The sequence below is a fragment of the Sceloporus undulatus genome, chromosome 2 (assembly GCF_019175285.1).
Source record: "Sceloporus undulatus isolate JIND9_A2432 ecotype Alabama chromosome 2, SceUnd_v1.1, whole genome shotgun sequence".
Taxonomy (NCBI): Eukaryota; Metazoa; Chordata; class Lepidosauria; order Squamata; family Phrynosomatidae; genus Sceloporus; species Sceloporus undulatus.
The window spans coordinates 19,295,153-19,312,398 of NC_056523.1; the positions used below are offsets into that span (position 1 = coordinate 19,295,153).

A 17,246-nucleotide genomic window follows, 5' to 3' on the forward strand; every position below is an offset into this window, starting at 1 on the left:
GCCCTCCTCTGAAATGGACCTTTACACTGAAGACTATTCCCGCCTCTGATTATTTTAGTAATTATTGTAATGTTTTTAACATTTATTTATTATTATTACATGGTGATTTTATAGGTTTAAGGGAGGGAGTGGTAATTTGGGATTACACTTGTCCCTCCATATTCGCTAGGGTTAGGGGCACAAGACCCCCATGAATATGGAAAAACAGCAAATAACAAAACCACCATGTTTTTACCTGAGAGGACACCTCTCTAGGAATCTCTAGGTCTTCCAGCACAAGTCTGTGGTCATTGTCTGACAGACACACTGACCATAGAACTGCGCTGGAGGAGCTACAAAGGCCTAGTAGAGTATCCTCTCTAGGGATCTCTAGTCTTTTCAGTTACTTTTAGTTCAAGTTAACCACAGAGTTGTGCTGGAGGACCTAGATATTCGTAGAGAGAACATATTAATCAAATCCATGAATAATCAAATAATCAAATCCGCAAATATCAAAGCCTCAAATATGGAGGGATGACCGTATTTGTATTGTAGGGATTTTTATTTTTGTTCACTTTGTAAGATGCCTCGATCCCGGTGGAGAGGCAGCATATAAATAACAACAACAACAACAATTAACAACTTTAACAAAGCTTGGAAAGGTTGCATTTTGGGACTACAGCTTCCAGAATTCAGTTCTGAAGATGGCTATGTTGTCTGGATGGGGGGTCTGGGAGTTGTAATCTTAAAAAGTAACATGTGGCAACCTTTAAATCTGAACCACTAAACTTGGCCTATCTCCTCCTGCAGGCTGCGAAACACTTCTCCTTTTACTGCACTGCTCTTTTTGCATTTTCCACGCCTACATTTTTTTTAAAAAAAGGTTTCCTTGTGGCACAACATTACTTTCTCTTTTCATTCCTTTTCCTGGGCAGTCATGGAAGCTCTGAATCCTGCCAGGGCCTTGCAAGAAGAACTCTTTTGCCCCATATGCCTGGATTATTTTACTGAGCCGGTGATCCTGAACTGCGAGCACAATTTCTGCAGGGCCTGCATCTGCACTTACTGGGGCAGCCTGGATGACAGATTACCCTGTCCACAGTGCAGGAAAAGGTGCCACAAAGGGAATCTCAGGCCTAATACTCAGCTGGGGAAGGTGGCCGAGAAGGCCAAAGAGCTGGCAGCAGCCAGAGACTCGGCCCTGCCAAAGACCCCTACTCTGAAGATAGCAAACAAGCCAGAGTTTGCTGCCAGAGAAGATATGTGCAAGCAGCACCTGGAGGCACTGAAATTATTTTGCAAGAACGACGAGGTCTTGATCTGTGTGGTTTGTGACAGGTCCAAGGAGCACAGGCTCCACATGGTGATACCTGTGGAGGAGGCAGTGGAGGAGTACAAGGTAAATGTGTGAACCTGCAGCATGCAAATGCTGTTTGTACTTGTAGTAGGCTTGGGTTTCTCTCAGGGCAGTCCCAGTTTCTGGTATCTAGTGAATAGCCTTTGTAGCTGAAGTATAAATGAGTCCCTATATTGGGAGAAAGGTGGGATATAAGAAAATAATAATAACAGCAATAGCAAGTACATTTCTATACCATTTTATCAATGCACTGAAGCACTCCCTAAGTGGTTTACAATGTGTGAGCTCTCATTTTAGCGACCTCAGAAGGATGCAAGTCAAGCTTGAGCCGTTGGTTGGTATTGAACTCACAGCCTTGTAGTTTGTGAGTGAGTGGCTGCAGTACAGGCATTTAACCACTTTGCCACCAAGGCTCCTAATAATAATAATAATAATAATAATAATAATAATAATAATATAAAAGAAAATCCTCCTTGTTTGTGTATGAGTGAATGTGTGTGTGTGTGTGTGTGTGTGTGGGATTAAGGTAAGAATCAGAGTGACCAGGTGTCATAACCGCAAAGGAGGACAAGGTACCCCAAAATGTAAGAAAAATGTACATTACATCTCATGCAAGAAAAATGTAAGACATTACAAAACAAAAGCTAAAAACACTGATATAATTATAAATTCATGCTTCCTGGTCATGCTCAAAATGGAGAACATTTTGGAATTCCTCCTGGACAGAAGGTTGAAGTGTAAGACATGTCCTGGAAAAGGAGGATGCCTGGAGAAGAGGCAGTTAAGAGGTGATATGACAGCCCTGCTTATGTATTTGAAGGGGTGTTATACTGAGGATGAAACAAGCTTGTTTTCTGCAGCTCTAGAGAATAGGACATGGAGCAATGGATTTAAACTAGAGGAAAAGGGATTCCACTTCAACATTAGAAGGAATAAGAGCTGTTCAATAGTAGAATCGCTCCCTTGGAGTGTGGTGCAATCTCCTTCCTTGGATGTCTTTAAACAGAGGCTGGATGGCCATCTGTTGTGGTGCTTTGATTGTGAGTTCCTGCATGGCAGGGAAGTTGGACTGGATGGCCCTTGGGGTCTCTTCCCACTCTAGGATTTTATGGCCACCCTGGTAAGTGGGGAGCTTCTTCCAGCTTGACAGCCCAGGCCAAGACACAGACATTTCATTGTCCGAACCACAGCAGCAGATAGTGTTTATCCTTCCCTCCATCTCACTCCAACAAGCCCATTCCTGTCCAGCAGAGGAGAAGGCAGCATGAAAGAATGCAGCTGTGAGTGTTATATTTATACTTTTTATTTTCACCTCTTGTTCCAGCCTGGATTAACCTTTTCCTTTTACATCTAATCTACATTGCTGAAATAATACAGTTTGACACTGCTTTAAATGCCATGGCTCACATGTATCACTAGAATATAAATCACACTCTTCAAGAGAGATAGTAAGGCTGAGTGTAAGATACTTGTTCTGTGCCTTCAAGTAATTTCCATTTTATGGCAACCCTAAGGCTCTACCATTCTCCATACCCTTCCACTCTCCACCTCCAAAACCTGTCACTCACCAGTTTTCAAATGCTGTCTTTTAAATTCTCTGCCAGTCACCAGTCTCCTCCAAACTGTCCAATCCCACCCACAAACCATTTATCTTAAACTAATACATCGTAGAAAATGACAGCTTGCCTTAATTCACATAGAATTTACGTACAGTACTGTAATAACATTTCTCTTTAATGTTTTTAATCACTTTTATTTTTCCACCATCAAACATAGTTGCAATATCATTTCCATAAATTAATAAAGTAAAAATTAGTGGGAGGTGATGTGAGCCTTCATGTCTTTTCCAACTTATGATCACTCAGTGACCCTGGGCTAGTCATACTCTCTCAGCCTCAGGGGAAAACCTCTGAACAAACCTTGCCAAGAAAACCCTGTGATGGGTTCACCTTAGGGTCACTGTAAATTGGAAATGACTTGAAGCCACACAACAACCACAAATCATGAGCAAGTTTCTTCAGAGAGAGTTTGCCTCTGCCGTCCTCTGAGGCTGAGAGAGTGTAACTTTCCTAAGGTCACCCAGTGGGTTTCCTCAGCCAAGTAACAAACCATAAAAAATAAAATAGATTAGGATGTTACATATCAATTTTAAATTTTAACTTGATTTCTCTTCCGTAGATCTTATAACCCCCTTTTATTGATTTAAGATGTTATACTTTTTTGCTCCTTACTTATAACTTTCTCAATTTATCTTTCTCATAATCTACATCAGACTCTACTAATTTACAACTTATTTCCACATTAGGTGCTTGCAGTAAATATACTCCATCAGTTTATGTATCATATTTAATACATATTTATTCATCAAATTATTTATTTATAAATTTACTTATTTGGTTTTTGTTTTCATTTTATTCTTAAACACTTATAACTGCTGTTACACCCCAATTTCCTTTAAAAAATAATATTAATTCCTTGATCATTTTCATGGATATTTGAATTTTGTCCAAGTATTTTCTCTAATAAAAGTAGTTAATTTGTCCATGTGCATCATATCATATAGTCTAGTTAACCAATTGTCTGTTGTGGGAATGTGTTTCACCTCCTAATTTTTTTGCATTTGTGAACATTTATAGCATAGTTGTGAACATACTGTATATAGCATAGTTTTTCATTCCTTTCTTCCATTTTTGTAGCTATCATATTTAATAAATACTTTTGGGATTATAATTCAAGTTTAATTTTTAGTAACTTTGTATAAGAAAATTGTATAAGAATAGGGTTGCCATAAGTCAGGACCTCCGAATTGGGCCAAATGTAGGACAAACGTAGGACAAAATTTTCAAATGGAGGACACAAAAATGATGTGTTTTTTTTTAAATTCATATAAATGCTGATTCTAGGCAGCGATAAAAAGGAGGACATTTGGCATTATCCTAGACATGATGGCAGAAATGTGCTTCCCGTTCTGTCAAAACCAGAAGATGAGGAAGAGTGAAGAAGCAGGGAGGAGAGGAGAAAAAAGGAGGAAGAGAGGAGGGAGGAAGGGGGAAGGAGGAGGAAGAAGAAGAGGAAGTAGAGAGGAAGTAAAAAAGGGGAGGAATGGGGGAAGGAGTGAGGTGGAAAAGAAGAGGAGGAGGAAGAAGAGAAGGGGAGGAAGGGAGGTGGAGAGTTAGAAGAAGAAGAGGAGGAAGAGAAATATAGGAGAAGCGCAGCTGGAAGGCGGGAAAAGGGTCGCTTGGAGGAGAGACCCTCTCTCCCTGTGAAGCCTGCCTGGCTGGGGCAAGCCCAAGGCAGGAAGAGAAGGGTCTCCCTTGGAGGAGAGCCCGTCTCTCCTTCCCTGAAGTGCCTGGCCGGCGGGGCAAGAAGGAGAGAGGAAGGGTCCCCTTGGAGGAGAGACTTTCTCCCTGCTTGAGCCTGCTGGACGGCGGGGCAAGCCCCAAGGCAGGAAGAGATGTTCTCCCTTGGAGGAGAGACCCTTCTCCTCCCGGCCCGGAAGCCTGCCTGGCCGGCGGGGCAAGCCCAAGGCAGGAAAAGAAGGGTCGCCCTTGGGATGAGAGACCCTTCTCATCCCCTGCTCGAAGCCTGCAGGCGCGCCTCCAGGCGAGGCTGAATGCTGCCCAGGCCTCAGTAGGGGCCCAGCGGCAGCGGCGCAACGCCTTCCCACGTCCTTCCGCCAAGGGAAGTGGGCAGGCGCGCACGCGCCACTGACATCTACTGAGGGCCTGGGCGGCATGCAAGCAGTGTTTGCCAATTTTCGCGACTTTCCCACGCGAAAAAGCTGGGGACTTTTCAGAGCTTTTTCGTGTGATTTTCGGTGCCCTTGCTCTAAGTCATGCATGCCTTTTCCACACTTTGGCCCTTTCGCGCTCCCAGCCTACGGCCTGCAGAGGCAACCAACCCTCTGAGTGTAACAGTTTTTCAGCCAATCAGAGAGGGGCTGGAGAAAAAACTCTCTCTCTCTCTCTCTCCCTCTCTCCTCCTCTCTCCCTCTCTCTCCAATGACTCCTCTGAGGCCAGGAAGAGCAAGCCCAACCAACCCAACTGTTTGGAGGAATAGTTCAGCCAATCAGAGAGAGGACAGTGATTAGTGACACCCCCCACCTCAGGGCATTCGCAGGCTCCAGGGGCAAAAGTGGCTGAGGAAGGCAGGGAGTGAGGGATCTTGCTGCTGCCAATTGCCTGGGAGTTCCAAGTAAAGACATAAGTTTTTTAAGGCACACAAAGGCAATAGTTGACAATGGTATCATGGCTTGATGTTGTGGACTTCTGTGTGGTGCCTGAGAGTGACATTTGGATTTCTGAATTTCCTGAGCTTGGGCAGAGTGCCCCAGCCTACATCTCAGGGTGTGTTGTTTGTACGGTGAGGTGGACCATTTGGTTGAATGGAAGGATAATCGCTATGTGGAGGGGGAAAGGAGAAGAATAGAGGAGATGTGAGGAGAAAAAGAGGTGAAAGGTGCTTCTTACATGGGCAGAAGCACCTGGGTGGAAAAATAGATGTTTACTCCATCTTCCCACTCTCCATGGGGGCTTCCCTACTAGTTGTGTGATGTGAAATGTGAGATGTCTCTGTGTGTGGGTGTGTTGTGGTGTGTGTGTGTGTGTGTTAGGGATTAATAGGCTCTGATCATGGGCAGAGCACCTTGTAAATTGGCATCCCCTGCCCTGTCTTCCAAGAATTTTTTGTTTTTGTGGAGCGCTTTTGCGTTCCCTTTTCCATTGCAAGATCCTTCTGCAGAAATAATCCGTTTTGTGACGGCCTTACTCTCCTGGCTCAGGTGCTAGGAATCTTGGAAGTGTAGTTTTGTTGTGGCACCAGAGCCTTTTTGATAAAGAAAAGGCTCAATGTCTTCACAAAACTACACTTCCCAGGGTTACCGAGCACTGAGCCAGGGCCAGTTAAGCAGTCTCAAGACTGTTTATTTCTGCAGTGTGTCTTGGGACCCCAACTCAGGCTGCAGCTTCACTCAGACTCCAAACCATCCATGTTTCTACCGTTTTTTATTACGGCATGGCCCGTGCTATGAAATCCTGGTAATTGTATTTGGTTTGTCACAACCAGAGTTTTTTGCTGAAGAGAAGGTTTAAATGTCCTCTCTCGTGAAAACTAAATTCCCAGGATTCCCTAGCACGGAGGCCATGGCAATTAAAGGGGTCAACTGGATTTAGTTCGGCAGTGCGGTTGCATCCATCCGAACACGTTTTCTATTTGGGCACAAGCTATCCGTCCTGAACACCAGTCATGTCAAAATAAATATCTAAAAGGACGAAACAGTCTTTGTTTTGGTCAATGGTGATTTTGAGAGTTGAAAAAGTTCCAATTATTTGTTATTCAATTATGTTTACGTTTTAGATTTGCCAAAACATCGCCATTTTAACATTATGGGAATTGGTCCCAGATTTGACTGAATATTCCTGTGGGGGGGAATCTGTGTGGGGGGATTCAGCGGTTTTGGGACAAACATTTCTGGGAATTATCTGCCAGGTTGTTGGCAACACTGTTTCGAAGCCCCTCGCCCTGGAGGCGAGGAAGAGGAGGAAGGCGGAGCTGGAGAGGAGGTGGGTTGGCGCCGCAGCAGTCACATTAGCGGCGGGCAATGGCCGGAGCGGGCCCCCAAACAGGGGACAGGCACGGGTGGGGGCCCAAACCGGACGGGACTGGGAGGGGCCCCCAAAGCATGCTGGTCACGGGGGAGGGGGGGGGGGTTATGGCAACCTATATAAGAACACTCAGAACATCACAGTCCCACCAATAACCCACTGTAAGGTAAGTAATATCCAAGACCAGGACAATATATTTGGTATCGTGGGCAGAAAATCCTACTAGTTCCCATCCCAGTAAGTTTGCTGTTGAAATCTAAAAAGCTCTCGGCTGCCGAAGCAGCCACCTCAGTTGCCCAAAATTGGCCCTACAAAAATCTATTCCTATCCATAGGCAAACCACAATGGTACGTCACTAAGATAAGTGAGGGCCCTGCAAGGGTCAAATCAGTTTCGAATAAATTCTCAGGGGCACATATTTTAGTGGTTTTTGTTGTTGTAAACTGTCTCGAGTCGATCCTGACCCAGGGCAACTCTGTGGATGAGACATCTCCAAGACCTTCTGTCCCAACTGTTCGGCTTAGTTTCTATAAATCTCATGCCTGTGATCTCATTAAGAAGAAAGCATTCCATCTAGCATGAGGTCTTCCTCTCTTTCTGCATCCCTCCACCTTTCCTAGCATTATTGTCTTTTCCAGTGAGTCATTTGTAATCATGATGTGACCAAAGTGTGACAACTTCAACTTCATCATCTTGGCTTCCAGGGAGATTTCAGGCTTGCTCTGTTCTAGGGCCCATTTTTTGTCTTTTTGGCTGTCCACTGTATCCTCAGCACATGGTAGACAGGGCCAAAGAGTGGAAACAAAAAGGGTCAGTTTATGCTTTAGCTTCAAGTTCTTACTGCCAGTAATGAAGCATTTTAAAGTTTAAATAAATAAAAGATTTTAGAATGGGAAGGAAAAACCATATGAAAGCTAGGAAACTTTCATCGCTGAAAAGCAATCTGGCTGTGATACTGAATTTGGTTCTCACACTGTAAAAGGTTCCTTAATCTTGGTCTATAACAGGGGTGGGAAGTGTGGCCCTCCAGATTTTTTTTTGGACTGCAGTTCCCAGCATTCCTCACCATTGGCTATGCTGGCTAGGGCTGCTAGGAGTCATAGTCCAACAACACCTGGAGGGCTTTGTGATTCTAACCTGTACTCTGTGAATTGCATACTCTTTGCCTGTACAGTCCATTGCCACACAGTGTTTGCCACACAGAAGAAAGGTATGAGACCCAGAAAAATTCATTTTGTAAGGTGTTAATGCCCTCTGTGCATTGCTTTCAACAGGTGCAGTTTCAGCACCACTTGGCCACATTGAAAAGTGAGAGAGACAGCAGGGAGATACTTGCCATAAACCAAGGGAAGAGACTAAAAATGCTGGTGGTAAGTTTCTCTGCCTCTCATGGACAAAGCTGGGTTGGCTCAGAGTTGAAGGACAGTCCTTAAAACAGAGATCCTTTAGAGAGTCTTTAACACAGAGAATGGAATTATGCAACCCTCCTGATGATGTTGAATTTGAAAAACCTCACATTCCCCACCATCAGCTATGCTAGCCTGGGCTAATGTGACTTATAGTCCAACATCATCTGGTGGACTGTCCATGCTGTACTTTAGGGTAATACCCTTTAATACAAGGGTGAACAAGTGTCAGAGGTTAGGGGACTGAGTTACCATTCCTCCAGAGACCTCGGAGGGCCAGAATTTCTGCCACACATACCACACACACACCATTTTTAAAAAGTTGTCGCCAAGCACTCTTTTCAAAGTGTAGGGACATTTTGCCTCATATTGGGGAGCTCTGTGCCATTTTAGGAGAGGCTCTTATTTTCATTTTTATTTTTTCAGCCGGAAGTGACTGGGAAGTTACTACTTGTTTGTTTCATCATCATCATTGTTGTTGTTGTTTGTTGTTAAATAAAACATCTCTTTGGGGCTTCAGATGGCCAAAATGGGCCCCAAAATTAACAAATTAATTGCACTTCACACTTCTTAGAGGGCACATGGCAGGCCTCCCCAAAAAACAATACCCTCATGGGCCACAGAAACATTCCTGGGGACTGAATGTGGCCCATGGGCAACACTTTGCCCACCCCTGCTGTCACATTAAAGTTTATTTCCAGAACCCCCATGGACACCAAAATCCATGGATGCTCATTAACTACATTTTAAAAGTAACACTCCAAGATCCAGGGACATTTACATAGAAGAAAAAAACAAACATATAGTCAAAGTTTCATTTGTTAGTTTTGTGACAATGTTTTTTTAATGCCACTTGTCCTTACCCTTTGCAATGAGGTTTGAGAGCCCTGTTTGACTTTCCTTCCTCTGTAGGGTCGTGCAGAAGTGGTACAGCAACGAACTGCCTGTGTATTCCAGGATTTACGGAAAACCCTTCAGGACAGGGAGAGCCATATCATTCAGGGGCTATCAAAAGTCACCAAGGACTTGAAGCAAATGCAGCAGGCAAATGAGAACAAGATCCAGCAGGGAGCGCCACTTCTACGCAGTTTGATCCTTGAGCTGGAACAAAAGTGTCAACAGCCACATATTGAGTTTCTTAAGGTAAAATTAGAGGGCCAGGAAAAGAAAGAGAGAGAGGGAAGTGTGTATGTTGTTTAACTATATGCAGAAATTAGCAAATTTTCTTTTAGACTACTAATTCTAGAATCACTAGCCAACATGTTCAAAATTTCTGAGCGCTTTCTTTTATTTTCTTTTTAAAAATTTAGTATTTACATATCGCATATACAAGTTATATGATCCATAATTCATAATATACCTTTTTTGGCTCCCTTTTCCTCGTCTCACAAACAGACACACAGAGGCTATACATTCCATTTAAATTAACAGTCATCCTCGGAGATATGGAAAATATTAATTTTTTTTATTTCTTCATAATCCATTTTTCTTCTTCTACTTATTTAATCACAATTTCTTATTTATCTTTCCGTGATTCTTTATTGCTTTGTCCAATACATTTAAGTCTTCTTTCTCTAAGGAAATCAAATAATATATATTCTTTTATACATTTTGTACAGCGCTGTGTAAATTTATAGCGCTTTATAAATAAAGGATAATAATAATAATAATAATAATAATAATAATAATAATAATAATAATAAATTTTTTTAAAAAATAAGACTTTTTTCCAGTTAGATCTCTTTTTTACAGCATGGACGGCTTTTAAAATTTGATTTGTTACATGTTTGATTACTGTCCAAACCCAATTCTTCTTCTGAGCTCTGATTTCAGGAGTTTTAGTTTCTGTCCCAATTAGGTGTGTGTGTGTGTATTGATGGAAATTAAGATGGGAACCAGGAGGCAGCCAGAGCAGCAAAAGTGGAACAGCAGCAGTATAAGAATATAGTGCAATAATTCTTTGTTTGTCCACAGAGAAATCCACAGTATTTCCAATAGCATAGGAGCCAGCATGGTATCAAGGTTTGAGTGTCGAACTATGAGTCTGGAAGTCATGTAAACTCACTGGGGTGACCTTGGACAAGTCACACTTTCTCAGCCTCAGAGGATGGCTAACCCTCTGAAGAATATGCCAAGAAAACCCAATCATAGGTTCGCCTTAGGGTTGCCTAGGTCGAAAATAACTTGAAGGCACACAACAAATACAGTGATAGATAACATGACAACAATAATGTTAGTTTCTTGTCATAGTACCCTAACTGCCTTGATTATCAGATGTGGAAAAAAAAGCTGGGAATAAAAGGCATACACCTGGCAAAGTCACACGATCGCTCTGAAATGTTTCAGACACATTGTTCTTATCCAGGACTCCTCCTGTGAAGATCCAGGAATGCTCTAGCAACAAACCATTCACAGGGATGTCCCAGAAACGTTTTTTTTTTCCTGGAGCATTCCTGGTTCTTCCTGGGATAAGTCCTGGATATGTGTGACATCTGAAAATATTCAGCGCAATTGCGCAATTATCCTGGGAGTACTGTATATTCATGTATAAGTCTAGACATTTTAGTCAAAAAATTGACCCCAATGGGCCAGCGTAAATACTATATTTTAACTCTTATTAAAAAGGGAACCATCCCCTGTTGAAAGGCAAGAGTGGAATCTGTCCTGAAAGCACTGACTTTCTTCTACTCTTTCTTCCATCCAGCCTTTAGTGTGAGCCAAAACAGTTATGCCTGCCGTAATATTGTAGGTTCATTGGTATTGTTTTCCTTTGCTTCATCATTATTCAAGGGTCATATCAAAATCCATAATTTTGCCCCCAAAACCTGCCCTCAATTTATACATGAGGTCGAGTATATACGGTATGCCTTTCTCTTCTCCGATTTTCCCCATCTGATAATCTTTTGCAAAGCTGCTTGTGTTTTTGTTGCACTGCCTAATTTCCCCCACTTTGGATTTCTTTAAGAAACAGGTGCTGCCTTCTGATGGTAGAGGTAGTAGCAACTTCATAGTGTTGCCCTATTGTGACATTTGCAGTTCATAATATCATCCTAATGTCCAAGCGTCTTTACTGACCCTTTAGAATTCCAGTTTCTCACATTTCTGCTTCCCTCCCATCTCTTTTTTAGGATGTTGGAAGCCTCCTGAACAGGTAGGCAACTGTTTGATTTTCACCTTTTCATTTGAATTTTGATTCTTTCTGTTACACTGTCTATTACTAGAGGAGAGGTAGGCAACCCAATGCTCTCTGGATGTTTTGGGCTTTTTTGTTATTATGTGTCATCATGTCACTTCAACTTATGGCAATCTTCTAAATGACAGACCACCATGAGCCACTAGCAGTAGCAGCCATGCTCAGGTCTTGCAAGCTTAGGCCCATAGGCCTGTTACAGACAGCCAAAATAAAGCTGCTTCGAGTCACAGTGGAGATATGGTGTTTCAATGATGCATGCGTCCTAAGAGTCCAGAAGCCACACCAAAGCCATGCTCCAGTCCTTAGGGCTGGTGCATGGCTTTGGTGTGAGTTCTGGACTCTTAGGACGCATGCATCATTGAAACACCATATCTCCACTGTGACTCGAAGCAGCTTTATTTTGGCTGTCTGTAACAGGCCATAGTTTCCCTGATATGGTCTTTCTCTTTTTCTACTGCATTCCACCTTAGCTAGCATTATCAACTTTTACATTGAGTCACATTGTCTCTTATTATTATTATTAGCAGTAGTTGTAGTAGTAGTGTTTATTTATATAGCATTATAAATTTTGCACAGCGCTTTCCCGAATCAAAACAACATAAAACCTGCCAAAGGTATGCAATCTAAAATCACAAAATACAGCAAAAGTAAATAAACAATTTATCCCATTAAATTTCCTAGAGATAATCAAACAGATAAACAATAAACCTTTGTCTGAGGTACTCAAGAATATCACGTTGCACCCACCAAATGCTTCCTTAAACAAAAAAGTATTTAGTTCGGACTTAAAATTGACCATGGATGTAATGATCCATAAGTGTTTGGGGAGGCGATTGCTTGAATGAGGAGCAGCAAGGGAGAAGAGCAAATCTGAACCAAGGAAGAAGAGACTTTTGGCTGAGACAGGAGCCCTGAGCCCCTGGATCACAGAACTTGAACAGAATGGTAGGAAGAGATAAGGGCTGGCAAATGGGGGCGGGGGGGTTGCAAACTGCGCAGGGCTTTGAAGGTTAAAAGAAGAAGCTTATATCGAATCCCGAAAGGAACAGGAGCCAGTGAAGAGAAGTCAAGAGAGGGGTGATATGGTCAAAACGGTGAACCAAAAAAGATAACCCTAGCAGCAGAGTGCTGAATAGAAACCAAAGGACCAAGGTGGGACAAAGGAAGCCCCATCAAGGGGTTGCAGTAGTCAGGGGGAGAAATAACCAGGGCATGAACCAAAGTCTTAGCTGTAGAAATTGAAAGCAAAGGTCTGATTTTAGCTATATTATACAAGAAGAATCGACAAGACTTGGCAGTAGCCTGGATCTGTGGAATAAACAACAATGAAGAACAAAAAATAAAGCCAAGGCTCCATGCTTCACAGGAGGAATGGGAATATTCTTTTTTAAAAATTAATCTTTATTAAATTGTATACAAGTTAAAAGAAACATACAAAGCATATACAGTACATACAACATAAAACATTACAGTACACTTAACTAAACTCTAACTTCTAAGTACTACAATCTTAAGCTATGTTTGTTAACAGAAATGATTTATAGTTACCATATGTATGCATGATAATCCATTTAGTCTTATTTTCCTATATTCTCTTCTAGATTTATATATAAGCATATCTCTCTCTGTGTGTGTGTATAAATGTATACATATATTTTATTAAGAATATAGAGGAAAAGGAAAGAAAAAAGTTAAAAAATGGAAATTTGCATATTTAATTACTTCAATGTATACAAAGTACAATAGCCTCAGCTTAGTCATTTTGGTTTCTAGTGAGAGTTCAAACTTTGTTTGCTCTTAGATTCATTTATTTGTCTTCTTGGGAGTCCGTTGTATCTGTAGAAGCCCCATCTAGCATCACATTTATTCATGTTATTTTTATTTATTTCATTTCTATGCTGCCTTTCTCCCAGAAAGGGACCCAAGGCAGCTCACAAATAAAACCATCTAAAACTTTACAATAAAAAATTAAAATAGGATTAAAATCAACTAGCTAAAAAGTGTATAAAATTTATAAGCATACAAAAGTTAAAAACATAACAAAAACACACATCCCATACAAAAGCTTCCCTGACATTAAAAGCCTGCTTGAATAAAAAAGTTTTTGGCTCATATTTCAAATTGGTTAGTTTTCTTCCTGTCAGTTTTCTTTACTGTCCTGCTTTCACAGATACATAGAAATTGGAAAATACTCTGTTGTGGATGATTCTGGCTTCAGTATTTAGCATTTAGACTATAGCTCTTATAATCCTTAACTAGGGCTCAGGTTGCGTATCCTGGCATATTTGAAAGACCTGGCATACAAAATATGGGTGGGCTAGGGCAAATTGATAAGCTTCCCACCAGAACTGACCCTACCATTAGGCAGAGAGCACCTCAGGCAGCAACTTTTTGGTGACAAGTCACCAAATATTTTGTTTATTGTGTTGTTGTTTTTACTGCCAGGAATGGTGCAAGGTTCTTGTAGGATTTTTTGCTTTCTGTATGCAGAGAATATGGATAGAGTTTCACTGAGTGTAGGTGACCATGGATTAATCTCACTCTGCATGATCTACCTCATCAGGGTCGTTCTAAGAGTAAAGCGGGGAGGAAGAAAGCCATATATTCCTCCTTGACTTCACTAGAGGAAAGGCAGGAAGACATAAACAGAATGAATGAACAAATAAATGAATTATATGTTAGATTTTAAAGTAGCTTTTATGTATGGCTCCCTGTTATCTCAATCCATTCAGAATTTCTAGGACATGAGAATACCTACTGCCATCTGATGGCTGTCCTGCCTCTTTCTCACTGAAGGTGTCAAAGTTGGAGCTTTCCAAAGTGGACACCAGTGTCCACCATAGAACTGGAAGAGAGGATTTCTAATTTTTCCCATAAGAAGAGAGCCCTCCAGGAGCACATGACTGAGATGCGAGGTTAGTCATATCATTTCTACCCGAGAGCCAGTGTGGTGTAGCGTAATAACTATAGGCCTGGACTTGGGAGATCCAGGTTCAAGTCCTCATGAAGCAATGAAATTAGCTGTCTGGCCTTGGGCCAATGACTTATTCTCGTGTTGACCTCCTTCACAGCAGGGGCATCACTAGTGTTGGCAGTACAGTACCTCATGGTGTCACCCCACAATGAAGTCCTCCCATACCACACCATAAGAAATCCTTATTATTATTATTATTATTATTATTATTATTATTATTATTCAGAATCCTTAGTAATGCTTTCTGTACTAATTTTATAAATTGTAATTCCTGTATATCACTGAATGTAATAGTTGTGACATGAACAACTAGCAAAATTAAAATGATACCTTTAAATTACAATTTCATGTGCACAGCCTAAATGTATTTACATGTACATAGTTTCATGTAGTTAAAATGAAAATTTTGGTAAGATCTGATGTTGTTAAACAAAATTTTAAAATAATATTTTTTTAAAAAAAATACAGGTTTTAATTTTTTTAAAAAAAACACCTTGGGCCTGACTTTTCTCCACCTGCTGAACCTCGCCCCACTCACCCCATCACTTCAGCTGAGCTCCAGCATTTTAAAAGGATGCAGGCAAATTCCAGAGTCCGTTTCTGCCAAAAGGCAGATGTTTGGGGAGCAGTAATGTCACCCTCCCTTTTGATGTCACCTGGTTCGGTGTGCACTCCCTACACCCCCTACCTCACAGGCTTGTTGTGAGCATAAAATGTAGAAAAAGAGAGACGCATGTGTCACCTTGAACGCATTGGAGGAGTGGTGGGATGTAAATGTAACTAAAAGTAAATAGATAAATAAAAATAATAGGAATGGAATGTATTAACCTTGTTGCTCTGTATCTGTCACAGAAATCTTGACCCTAGATCCTGATTCAGCTCATCCCAACCTGGCTATTTCAGCTAACCGGAAGACTGCAAGTCGCAAGGATGTTTGCCCACCTCATTGCAACATGTCTAAAAGATTCTACCCTTCTTTTTGTGTTCTGGGCTCTGAGGGTTTCACAGGGGGCCGTCACCACTGGTTGGTGGATGTGAGAGGCAGATGTGGTTGGGCCCTGGGTGTGGCTCAGGAGTCTGTGGATAGGAAGAAGCCTGTGGTGCTTCAGCCAGAATGTGGAATTTGGGCTGTGGAGCTGGGCCCCTACCAGCTCTTTCCTGCATTGCCAGCCTCTGAGGAAGAGACAGAGATCCCGACCCGCAAGGTTCTTGTGAGCTTGGACTATGAAGGTGGCCGGTTGACGTTCTCGGACTCAGAGGACCTAGAACCTCTCTTCACTTTCAGAGCCTCTTTCACAGAAAAGCTTTACCCATTCTTTTGGCTGTGGTCCCCCAAGGCCTCTATCACACTCTGCTCCTAAGGCAAAAGACAAGAGAAGAAGGTTGCCTGCAGCAAAAGCCAAAGCAGTTGGGCTCTATAAAAATAAATAATAAAACTTTAATTTATATCCCGCTTTTTGTTTCCACAATAAAAGCGGCATACAACCTTTAAAAATAACTCAGGAATTTATGGAAAAGAAAAAGCCCATGGTACTGCAGCTTCAGCTGGTTAAAGAAAGGAGTGACTATGGCTGCTGCCACACTGCAGAATTAATGCAGTTTGACACTGCTTTAACTCTCGTGGCTCCATCCTATGGAATCCTAGCACTTGTAGTTTGTTGTCACAGCAGTGATCTCGTCACAGAGAAGGCTAAATCTTTCACAAAACTACAAATCCCAGAATTCCATAGCATTGAGCCACAGCAGCTAAAGCGGTGTCAAACTGCATTAATTGTGCATTGTAGATGCAGCCCAGGAGTTGTTAAAGAAACTACAGCTTCCACCAGTAGGGATGGGCAATACTGACAGTTTTCTGCACCTGGGTCACTCTGGCAGAAAAGCCAAAGAGTCAAAAGAAAACAAAAGTAAGGTTCAAAATGCACTACAGAAATAATCCCATTTGAGACTGCTTTAACTGCCCTGGCTCAGTGCTAGGGAATTCTGGGAACTAGTTTATTGTGGCACCAAAGCTCTAGCATTGAGCCAGGGCAGTTAAAGCAGTCTCAAACTGGATTATTTCTGCAGTGCGTTTTGGACCTAAGTTGGTAGAATTCCATATCTCATTTTGAAAAGTTGTGTTTTTAAAAAATATTCATTTTTTCTGCAGTCTGTTAAAATAAATTACTACTCCTGGACGTAATTTACCATTTATTTTGCTAGGAAGAGAACAGCTTTTTTCAATGTGCAAATTATGACCTATGAAGTCCTACAGATCCAGGTTATCTGAAGGACTGCATTGAGATCTTCTGGGGAGACCCCCACCATCATAGTACATTTGGTGGAAACATGGGAGAGGAACATATTAGTGGTCATTCACAGCATCTCAATCTCTTTTCCAAGAGGGCAGCGTGTTCCAAAGGGCCGGGGCAGCGATGGAAAAAGACTTCCTCGTGGTAGAGGTAAGCCTGGCCCCTGGCACCCTAAGTAGTTGCTGCCCAGATGTTCTGAGGGTGCGGGACGGAATGTACGGGGAGAGGCGGTCCTTCAGGTATACTGGGCCTAAGCCATTTATATGCATTTATATTAACATTTTTTTAAAAATCAGCAAATTTTTTCACATGTCCTCCACTTTTTTAAAAAAAAGTGTCCACCATTTGAAAATTTTGTCCTACATTTGTCCCGGTTTATTTATTTATTTAAATTTTTTAAAATTATTAAATTATTTATTTTTTGGCTTCGGCCCCACAGTTGTCT

At 41.7% G+C, this 17,246-nt stretch overlaps 1 protein-coding gene across 1 annotated transcript; it reads left to right on the forward strand.

The window, feature by feature from the left end:
* The first annotated feature begins 857 nt into the window (after positions 1-857).
* Positions 858-16,687, forward strand: LOC121921604 (E3 ubiquitin-protein ligase TRIM39-like). Its single transcript, XM_042449907.1, has 6 exons — positions 858-1,378; positions 8,215-8,310; positions 9,259-9,489; positions 11,475-11,497; positions 14,336-14,454; positions 15,366-16,687. Exons 1-6 carry the CDS (start codon positions 917-919, stop codon positions 15,872-15,874), a joined length of 1,440 nt encoding a protein of 479 aa, XP_042305841.1. The 5' UTR covers positions 858-916; the 3' UTR covers positions 15,875-16,687.
* The last annotated feature ends 559 nt before the right edge of the window (positions 16,688-17,246 follow it).